Below are 12422 nucleotides of genomic sequence, written 5' to 3' on the forward strand. Positions count from 1 at the left end.
ATGTTTTCAGAAATTCTTGCAAAATGTATTAAACATTTACATAAGTATTCAGACCCTTTATTCATGGTCGTTGTCTGTTGGAAGGTGAACCTTCTCATAGCAAAGGGTCTGAATACTGATGTAAATAAACCTTCTCATAGCAAAGGGTCTGAATACTGATGTAAATAAAGGGATTTCTGTTGTTTAATTATAGTCATTATGGGGTATTGTGTGTAGATTGATGAGGATTTTTATTTTACTTAATCGATTTGATAATAACGCAACAAAACTGTCGAAAAAGTAAAGTGATCTGAATACTTTCTGAATGTCCTGTATGTAACGCTTGTCGCTTGTAGTTGAAGAAGTGGACCAAAGCGCAGCGTGGTAAGTGTTCATGATATTTATTTTCAGGAAACACTCAAACAAAATAACAAAAGGGAAAAATGAAAACGCACAGTTCCGTCAGGCACAGACGCTAAACAGAAAATAACCTCCCGCAAAACTCAGGTGGAAAACAGGCTGCCTAAGTATGATTCCCAATCAGAGACAACGATAGAGAGCTGCCTCTGATTGGGAACCACACTCGGCTCAAAAACAAAGAAATAGAAAACATAGATATTCCCACCCGAGTCACACCCTGACCTAACCAAACATAGAGAATAAATAAGATCTCTAAGGTCAGGGCGTGACACTGTACATGATTTAGCTGATGGCTTTAGGAGTTCAATACAGGACTGTAACATTAGCTAGCTAGCTAACTTACTTAGTCCAGCTAGGCTAGCAAGCTAGCTAACGTTACGTTACCTCTAAACGAGAATCTTCTGTCTGTTGTGAAGGGAGAAAAACTATGGTTTCGCATCACTTCTCAACTGTCGTCGAAATGGATGCCCCATCAGTTCAGCCTGAAAATTCCTCTGATAATCCCTGGTCACCATAAGTATCATTCTTGATAGCCACAGGCAGCGTCAGAGTAAATCTCTGGTAGGTAGAACGGTGAAAGATCATTTTCAGCCAGACACAAAACACCACACAGGCATGACGCCAAACGTTAGTGAAAAACAAACGAAAAAAAATAAAATAAAATTGTTCCTAGAAAATTTCTGAGATTACTGTGTTTTGGTCGTTCAAAGGAAACTACGAAGATCTACCTTCGCCATGAACGCCCCGTCTACCTTCGCCATGAACGCCCCGTCTACCTTCGCCATGAACGCCCCGTCTACCTTCGCCATGAACGCCCCGTCTACCTCCGCCATGAACGCCCCGTCTACCTTCGCCATGAACGCCCTGTCTACCTCCGCCATGAACGCCCCGTCTACCTCCGCCATGAATGCCCCGTCTACCTCCGCCATGAACGCCCCGTCTACCTCCGCTATGAACGCCCCGTCTACCTCCGCTATGAACGCCCCGTCTACCTTCGCTATGAACGCCCCGTCTACCTCCGCTATGAACGCCGGACTTTGTGGTTCACTATGAGCAGACGAATACACAGGAAGTCAAAACCAGTGAAATGAAAAATGTGCTCGTTCTAACTTGTGGTTTGGATAATGTTGATGTTAATGACAAAAAGGTAATGGCATTAATATAGTAATGACTATATGCCGTGGCAGAGCCAAAGCTAATTTCAATAGAGCCAATTTTCACGTTGCAGCTGGCCTATCCAAGGGGACATCGCTCAGTTCTGCCTCCAGGACAAGAATCATCATGCTAATAAACATCAACCTGCTGGTTGTAGTTGCGGTAAAAATGTTAAAAAGGGACATTCATTTTAGTAGTAATAATAATAATAATAATAATGTTAATTTTCCATGTGTAGCCAACTATTCATTCAATAAAAACAAAAATACATTTGAATTTCAATATGAGAGAGAGAGGGGGAGCGAGACAGAGAGAAAGAGGGAGAGAGAGAGACGGAGAGAGAGAGAGACGGAGACGGAGAGAGAGAGAAGAGTACAGCTGCTCCAATTCTCCTCTGACTGTTGACGCCAAGTAGCAAAATGACCATCCTCTCCTCTCCCCCTCTCCCCTCCCCCTCTCCTCTCCCCTCCTCTCCCCCTCTCCTCCCTCTCCCCTCCTCTCCTCTCCCCCTCTCCTCTCCTCTCCCCCTCTCCTCCCTCCTCTCCCCCTCTCCCCTCCTCTCCTCTCCCCTCCTCTCCTCTCCTCTCCTCTCCTCTCCCCCTCTCCTCTCCCCTCCCCTCCCCCTCTCCTCTCCCCCTCTCCCCTCCCCTCCCCCTCTCCTCTCCCCCTCTCCTCCCTCCTCTCCCCCTCTCCTCCCTCTCCCCACTCAAATTCAATATTCTGTAATGGCATGAAGGGCAAGGTCAATGTTGCCAAGTGATACGCATAACAAATATGAAAACAACAGCGACAACAATAGTAGATATAATACTAATGTAGTACCATAATACTAATGTAGTACCATAATACTAAAGTAGTAACAGAATACTAATGTAGTACCATAAAACAAATGTAGTACCACAATACTAATGTAGTACCATACTATTAAAGCAGTACCATAATACTAAAGTAGTACCGTAATACTAATGTAGTACCACAATACTAAAGCAGTACCATAATACTAAAGTAGTACCGTAATACTAATGTAGTACCACAATACTAAAGCAGTACCATAATACTAAAGTTGTACCTTAATACTAAAGTAGTACCACAAAACTAAAGTAGTACCACAAAACTAATGTAGTACCATAATACTAAAGTAGTACCACAATACTAATGTAGTACCATAATACTAAAGTAGTACCACAATACTAATGTAGTACCATACTATTGTAGTAATATAATATAAAAGGAGTAATACTACTAAAGTAGTAATATAAAAAAGAAAAGAACTACTTATTTTCAAATACACACACACTGCCCTCAGACCGGAATTCAGACCGGCCCTCACCATACAGACTCCTATGCAGAATGTAATAAGAGTGTGTAGAGAGACAGAGAGAGGGACAGGGACAGAGACAGGGACAGGGACAGAGAGAGGGACAGGGACAGAGAGGGACAGGGACAGAGACAGAGACAGGGACAGAGACAGAGACAGAGACAGAGGGGGAGCGAGACAGAGAGAAAGAGGGAGAGAGAGAGACGGAGAGAGAGAGAGACGGAGACGGAGAGAGAGAGAAGAGTACAGCTGCTCCAATTCTCCTCTGACTGTTGACGCCAAGTAGCAAAATGACCATCCTCTCCTCTCCCCCTCTCCCCTCCCCCTCTCCTCTCCCCTCCTCTCCCCCTCTCCTCCCTCTCCCCTCCTCTCCTCTCCCCTCTCCTCTCCCCTCCCCCTCTCCTCTCCCCCTCTCCTCCCTCCTCTCCCCCTCTCCCCTCCTCTCCTCTCCCCTCCTCTCCTCTCCTCTCCTCTCCCCCTCTCCTCTCCCCTCCCCTCCCCCTCTCCTCTCCCCCTCTCCCCTCCCCTCCCCCTCTCCTCTCCCCCTCTCCTCCCTCCTCTCCCCCTCTCCTCCCTCCTCTCCCCACTAAAATTCAATATTCTGTAATGGCATGAAGGGCAAGGTCAATGTTGCCAAGTGATACGCATAACAAATATGAAAACAACAGCGACAACAATAGTAGATATAATACTAATGTAGTACCATAATACTAATGTAGTACCATAATACTAAAGTAGTAACAGAATACTAATGTAGTACCATAATACTAAAGTAGTACCACAAAACTAAAGTAGTACCACAAAACTAATGTAGTACCATAATACTAAAGTAGTACCACAATACTAATGTAGTACCATAATACTAAAGTAGTACCACAATACTAATGTAGTACCATACTATTGTAGTAATATAATATAAAAGGAGTAATACTACTAAAGTAGTAATATAAAAAAGAAAAGAACTACTTATTTTCAAATACACACACACTGCCCTCAGACCGGAATTCAGACCGGCCCTCACCATACAGACTCCTATGCAGAATGTAATAAGAGTGTGTAGAGAGACAGAGAGAGGGACAGGGACAGAGACAGGGACAGAGAGAGGGACAGGGACAGAGAGGGACAGGGACAGAGACAGGGACAGGGACAGAGACAGAGAGAGGGACAGGGACAGAGAGAGAGACAGGGACAGGGACAGAGACAGGGACAGAGACAGAGAGGGGGACAGAGACAGAGAGAGGGACAGAGACAGAGAGAGGGACAGAGACAGAGACAGAGAGAGGGACAGAGACAGAGACAGGGACAGGGACAGAGACAGGGACAGGGACAGAGACAGAGACAGGGACAGAGACAGAGACAGAGACAGGGACAGAGACAGGGACAGAGACAGGGACACAGAGACAGAGACAGGGACAGGGGGACAGAGACAGAGACACAGAGACAGGGACAGGGACAGGGGGACAGAGGGACAGAGACAGAGACAGAGACACAGGGACAGAGACAGAGGGACAGAGACAGAGGGACAGACGGACAGACAGACAGCTGTGTGTTGTTATGAACCATGATGATGTAGATTGCCTGTAGGCCACTGGCTCCATTTGGTCCAAACACAATGACCCAGATCGCATTGTCTCCCTCCGTATGTGTGTGAAAAGGCTTGAGCAGCACTAACGCCATCAACTGACTCTCTCTCTCTCTCAGCCATATTGATCCATCACCATACAGACTCTTTTCTAGAAGTAGGCTGGACTCCTAACCTTAACCTCAGCACTGAACACACACACACACACACACACATAGTAGGCTACTGAACACACACACATCTCTACACAGATAGTAGGCTGGACTCCTAACCTTAACCTCAGCACTGAACACACACACACAGCTCTACACAGATAGTAGGCTACTGAACACACACACAGCTCTACACAGATAGTAGGCTACTGAACACACACACAGCTCTACACAGATAGTAGGCTACTGAACACACACACAGCTCTACACAGATAGTAGGCTACTTAACACACAGGCCATCGAGAGCAGGGTCTGAGCTCCACACAGACAGACACAACACTGAGCTAGAGAGGAGTAATGTTGGGGAGATCGCTCTCTCTCTCTCTTCCCCTCTGTGTGTCCTGAAAAAAGCAGAGTCCCACAAGAGACAGGAGAGAAATTCATCACTGATTATGTAATACTATGCCCAGAGAGAGACAATATAGAGAGAGAGGAGAGGAGGGCGACAAGAGGAAATCGTGAGGGCGACAAGAGGATTATGTTTGACAAATAGCACTCTGTTCATTTCCATTTATTAGGTCATTATAGTCTTCTTGCCTCTGTTAGTACACTAGAGAGTTCTACGATAGTATTCTGCTCTGGATAATGTACCATGGAATGAAAAGTTCAGATTATTTTCATTATCATATAAAACGGGGTTACGATAATCTTAATTCTCATGACGACAGACGAATATTGTGATTGGGTTTAATTAACTGTCATGCACACCCCGGTCTACCTATCACCCTAACTGTGGCTGAGTTACAGGAAACAGAAATACATTTCCCTGAATGTGAAGCGACCCTTTCTCTACTCTATTAAACACACACTGCTCTGTTCACTAGTATCAGGCTTTCATATGAAACCGATACAGAGACGGACCGCAAAGCGCTGCCGATTCAGCAAAACATGCGCAAGCAAAACATTTTTTAAAAGGAGAACAGTCACTCACCCTTCTAGATAACTCGAAAGACAGTCTAACCAGGTGTTGTATATTGAAGTCTCCTAGGATAACTAGCATTAGCCAACTTCTATCGCCAATTAGCTTCAGCTGGCTGGTGTGCGACCTTTGGCTAAAGGTAGCCTATCTCTGGGGATAGTTAGGGACCATCAATTTTTGATAAAAAAGTAAATAAGACAATATTTTACATTTTACATTTACATTTTAGTCATTTAGCAGACACTCTTATCCAGAGTGACTTACAGTAGTGAATGCATACATTTCATACAATTTCATACATTTTTTGTTTCTGTGCTGGCCCCCCGTGGGAATCGAACCCACAACCCTGGTGTTGCAAACACCATGCTCTACCAACTGAGCTACAGGGAAGGTTGCACATCTTTAAGTCGTCTTATTAAATGCTTTTAATATATGTATATGACTTTCTACAATTTATAGTTGCTTTGAGGTTGTTAAGTCATTGACAGTTGGAGCTATTGACATTTTAAAACATTGTCCCGTGTACATTGTGTAATTTACTGATGGTCCCCAACGAGTCCCACAGGGAAATCAAACGGCAAACCAAATGGACCATGGGTAATTCGGTCAGGTCGCGTGCAGCTGTGCTTTGAATTGATGATTATTTGGGTGTTACCAGCTGTGGGTGGGATTAAAATAAACCCAAACTAAGGAAAACTGTTACAGTACCTTTCATTCCATGACATTAAATTTCTTCCCATCATCTTGAAAATCTCAGTTTTGGGACGAGACTGAGACTTTAGTCCATTTAGAGACGTGAGTAAACGTCTGACTCATATCGATGCCACATTGGCCGTTTTAAAAGGAGAAGTTGCCGTTTAGGGTAGTCCCTCTTTAACAGTTAGCAGTATAGAATGACTCCATGTAGGCTGCAACTGAAGACCAGGGCTAACCAGGTCAGGCCAGGATGGACTAGCATGGCTACAGACCAGGGCTACCCAGCTAAGGCCAGGATAGACTGGCATGGCTACAGACCAGGGCTACCCAGCTAAGGCCAGGAGGGACTGGCATGGCTACAGAACAGGGCTACCCAGCTAAGGCCAGGAGGGACTGGCATGGCTACAGACCAGGGCTACCCAGCTACGGCCAGGATGGACTGGCATGGCTACAGACCAGGGCTAACCAGCTAAGGCCAGGATGGACTGGCATGGCTACAGACCAGGGCTACCCAGCTAAGGCCAGGATGGACTGGCATGGCTACAGACCAGGGCTACCCAGCTAAGGCCATGATGGACTGGCATGGCTACAGACCAGGGCTACCCAGCTAAGGCCAGGATGGACTGGCATGGCTACAGACCAGGGCTACCCAGCTAAGGCCAGGATGGACTGGCATGGCTACAGACCAGGGCTACCCAGCTAAGGCCATGATGGACTGGCATGGCTACAGACCAGGGCTACCCAGCTAAGGCCATGATGGACTGGCATGGCTACAGACCAGGGCTACCCAGCTAAGGCCAGGATGGACTGGCATGGCTACAGACCAGGGCTACCCAGCTAAGGCCAGGATGGACTGGCATGGCTACAGACCAGGGCTAACCAGCTAAGGCCATGATGGACTGGCATGGCTACAGACCAGGGCTAACCAGCTAAGGCCATGATGGACTGGCATGGCTACAGACCAGGGCTACCCAGCTAAGGCCATGATGGACTGGCATGGCTACAGACCAGGGCTACCCAGCTAAGGCCAGGAGTTAACCCACAGCCCTCCTCTCCTCATGTCATTGGTTAACCCACAGCCCTCCTCTCCTCATGTCATTGGTTAACCCACAGCCCTCCTCTCCTCATGTCATTGGTTAACCCACTGCCCTCTCCTCCTCATGTCATTGGTTAACCCACTGCCCTCTCCTCCTCATGTCATTGGTTAACCCACTGCCCTCTCCTCATGTCATTGGTTAACCCACTGCCCTCTCCTCCTCATGTCATTGGTTAACCCACTGCCCTCTCCTCCTCATGTCATTGGTTAACCCACTGCCCTCCTCTCCTCGTGTTATTGGTTAACCCACTGCCCTCTCCTCTCCAGTGTAGCAGCATCCTGCACGCTATGGAGAACACAGCACTGTGGAGATGCTCTTATCTCTTCAACTGTTAAAGACCGTACCGACCGTCGCCGAGAGACCGCATTCCAATGTCTCGGTCAATACCGTTTCTCAGGGAAAGACACGGACTTGCCTGTGATCAGAAGGGTTAAGAATATCACAGGCAGATATTAACATGAATGGACTCACATACCAGACAACCAATCATTATCTAGACCGGCAGTTTCCACTTCCTTCAAGCTTTATTTTGAATCAATAGAAAAACACAAACCTATTCGGGTCGACATTATGAATTAATGAAACAGATTGTGTATTCTGGTAAAGGGCGAAGATTATTTAATGCCTTTCCCAGAAGAAGAAAATAAATAAATAGTGTAGCCCAGTGTGAGACGATATTTGTCTGTCTGTCGGCCTATTGACAAATCAGCCCTTCTATAGCCGACTGTAAACGCGTTGTCAGCAGTTAAAGGAGGTGGGACTCGGCTACAAAAAGAGCCTGATGCTTAAAGCGCAGCTGTGTGGTGTGTTTTACGACTAAAACAGTCATTCCCCACCGGGCACAGACTTCACTTCAATGTCTACATTTGGTTGAGTTGTCAACTAACGTGAATTCAACGTGAACTCAACAAAATGTCACAAAGTCATTGGATTTAGGTTAAAAGTTCGGTGGAAAAATTACAAAATGCCGTAACATCGATGGCTTTTTTTTTATTTGGTTGAAATAACGTGGAAATGTTGATTTAAACCAGTTTCTGCCCAGTGGTTCATCTGTTCTGTGAGACCCTCTCTTGGAAGCTGCCTGCCCAGGGGAGAAACAGTGTAGCAGGGGAGAAAGGGGACAATAGACCGATGCGACCAGCGGATTTACAGTTAACCAAACCACAAACATGTCCCCTTCCCCGTGCTTTACGCACCACCACTGCAACCATACCGAAACACACTCCAAACTCTAAAGACAACATTTAAAAAAACACTGATTATCTTGGCAATTAATAATTCATCCCGAATCCTCCAAGAATAACCAACCCAAAGCGCCCATAAAACCTCCTCTTCCTCTCCTCACCTCACAGTCGTACAGATCGCTTAGTTGTTCAATGATCCACTCCTCCAGGATCAGTCTCTTCCGCAGCTCCTTCCTGTCATATTTCACCGTCACTTTCCCCTGCTTCCTCTGGACCGGGTCATCCCGCGGCATGGGGCCGGAACCAGCACACCCAACCCCGGCCGGCGCCTGGAAGAAAACCCGGCTGGCTGCCGCTGGTAACTGGGCGCTGGTCTCGGTGCTGGCGGCTGACATGGCGTGTGTTTTTGTCGGAGTTAAAGAGAGGGGGACGGAGATACAGACCTACAGTACTGACAGGCTGAGCAGGGACAGTATTTAAACACCTGCTATTTAAAGCACGGCGCGTCCAGGGGAGGACAGCGCGTCCAGGGGAGGACAGCGGAGGGGGGTGGAGCGTGCCCGCAGAATTCCTTCATCGGATCTGAAGCCCGTTCCTCTCTGTCAGATTATGTGGTTAGTGCTGGGATGAAACAAAAGCCTGCTCTTTAATAAAGAGGTGGCAACACAGGCTCAAAAGGTGTGTGGTAAAATTCGTACATCTTTTCTGGGTCCTGGAGTTTTTTCCTGATCTCATGACCTGGTCAGGTAAAAGTCTACTGTACATGGTAAAGGAACTAGCACTACTATAACTATAACCAGTCAATACCATTACTACTATAACCAGTCACTACCACTACTATAACCAGTCACTACCACTACTATAACCAGTCACTACCACTACTATAACCAGTCACTACCATTACTACTGTAGACACTACTACTACTACTATAACCAGTCACTACCATTACTATAACCAGTCACTACCACTACTATAACTATAACCAGTCACTACCACTACTATAACCAGTCACTACCACTACTATAACCAGTCACTACCACAACTATAACCAGTCACTACCACTACTATAACTATAACCAGTCACTACCATTACTACTGTAGTCACTACCACTACAATAACCAGTCACTACCATTACTATAACCAGTCACTACCACTACTATAACCAGTCACTACCACTACTATAACCAGTCACTACCATTACTACTGTAGACACTTCCACTACTATAACCAGTCACTACCACTACTATAACCAGTCACTACCACTACTATAACCAGTCACTACTATAACCAGTCACTACCATTACTACTATAGACACTACCACTACTATAACCAGTCACTACCACTACTATAACCAGTCACTTCCACTACTATAACCAGTCACTACCATTACTACTGTAGACACTACCACTACTATAACCAGTCACTACCACTACTATAACTATAACCAGTCACTACCACTACTTTAACCAGTCACTACCACTACTATAACCAGTCACTACCACTACTATAACCAGTCACTACCACTAATATAACCAGTCACTACCATAACTATAACCAGTCACTACCACTACTATAACCAGTCACTACCACTACTATAACCAGTCACTACCACTACTATAACTATAACCAGTCACTACCACTACTATAACCAGACACTACCACTACTATAACCAGTCACTACCACTACTATAACCAGTCACTACCATTACTACTGTAGACACTACCACTACTATAACCAGTCACTACCACTACTATAACCAGTCACTACCACTACTATAACCAGTCACTACCACTACTATAACCAGACACTACCACTACTATAACCAGTCACTACCATTACTACTATAACCAGTCACTACCATTACTACTATAACCAGTCACTACCACTACTATAACCAGTCACTACCATTACTATAACCAAACACTACCACTACTATAACCAGTCACTACCATTACTACTATAGACACTACCACTACTATAACCAGTCACTACCATTACTATAACCAGTCACTACCACTACTACTATAACCAGTCACTACCACTACTATAACCAGTCACTACCACTACTATAACCAGTCACTACCATTACTACTGTAGACACTACCACTACTATAACCAGTCACTACCACTACTATAACCAGTCACTACCACTACTATAACCAGTCACTACCACTACTATAAATTGTCACTACCACTACTATAACCAGTCACTACCATTACTACTGTAGACACTACCACTACTATAACCAGTCACTACCATTACTACTATAACCAGTCACTACCACTACTATAACCAGTCACTACCACCACTATAACCAGTCACTACCATTACTACTGTAGACACTACCACTACTATAACTATAACCAGTCACTACCGTTACTACTGTAGACATTACCACTACTATAACCAGTCACTACCACTACTATAACCAGTCACTACCACTACTATAACCAGTCACTACCATTACTACTGCAGACACTACCACTACTATAACCAGTCACTACCACTACTATAACCAGTCACTACGACCACTATAACCAGTCACTACCACTACTATAACCAGTCACTACCACTACTATAACTATAACCAGTCACTACCACTACTATAACCAGTCACTACCACTACTATAACCAGTCACTACCATTACTACTATAACCAGTCACTACCATTACTACAGTAGACACTACCACTACTATAACCAGTCACTACCATTACTACAACCAGTCACTACCACTACTATAACCAGTCACTACCACTACTATAACCAGTCACTACCATTACTACTGTAGACACTACCACTACTATAACCAGTCACTACCACTACTATAACCAGTAACTACCATTACTATAACCAGTCACTACCACTACTATAACCAGTCACTACCATTACTATAACTATAACCAGCCACTACCACTACTATAACCAGTCACTACCACTACTTTAACCAGTCACTAACACTACTATAACCAGTCACTACCACTACTATAACCAGTCACTAACACTACTATAACCAGTCACTACCATTACTACTGTAGACACTACCATTACTATAACCAGTCACTACCATTACTATAACTATAACCAGTCACTACCACTACTATAACTATAACCAGTCACTACCATTACTACTGTAGACACTACCACTACTATAACCAGTCACTACCATTACTACTGTAGACACTACCACTACTATAACCAGTCACTACACTACTAAACCAGTCACTACCATTACTACTGTAGACACTACCATCTATAACCAATCACTACATATATAAACAGTCACTCCATTACTACTGTAGACACTACCACTACTATAACCAGTCACTACCACTACTATAACCAGTCACTACCACTACTATAACCAGTCACTACCATTACTACTGTAGACACTACCACTACTATAACCAGTCTCTACCACTACTATAACCAGTTACTACCACTACTATGACCAGTCACTACCACTACTATAACCAGTCACTACCACTACTATAACTATAACCAGTCACTACCACTACTATAACTATAACCAGTCACTACCATTACTATAACCAGTCACTACCACTACTATAACCAGTCACTACCACTACTATAACTATAACCAGTCACTACCATTACTATAACTATAACCAGTCACTACCACTACTATAACCAGTCACTACCACTACTATAACCAGTCACTACCACTACTACTATAACCAGTCACTACCACTACTAACCAGTCACTACCACTAATAACTAGTCACTACATACTACTGTAGACACTAACCACTACATAACCAGTCACTACCACTACTATAACCAGTCACTTACTACTGTAGACACTACCACTACTATAACCAGTCACTACCATACT

General features: G+C 44.8%; 1 protein-coding gene across 1 annotated transcript in view; it reads right to left on the reverse strand.

Annotated features, from left to right (window-relative positions):
- LOC115180836 (protein phosphatase 1 regulatory subunit 14C-like) overlaps positions 1–9005 on the reverse strand; it is a 43828-nt gene extending 34823 nt beyond the window's left edge. Inside the window, exon 1 of the mRNA XM_029742993.1 lies at positions 8724–9005. Within this exon, the coding sequence (XP_029598853.1) occupies positions 8724–8957 (234 nt within the window). The 5' untranslated portion in view covers positions 8958–9005. The remainder of the gene's footprint in view (positions 1–8723) is intronic.
- Positions 9006–12422: the final 3417 nt, after the last annotated feature.

This window comes from Salmo trutta, unplaced genomic scaffold (genome assembly GCF_901001165.1).
Source record: "Salmo trutta unplaced genomic scaffold, fSalTru1.1, whole genome shotgun sequence".
Classification (NCBI taxonomy): Eukaryota; Metazoa; Chordata; class Actinopteri; order Salmoniformes; family Salmonidae; genus Salmo; species Salmo trutta.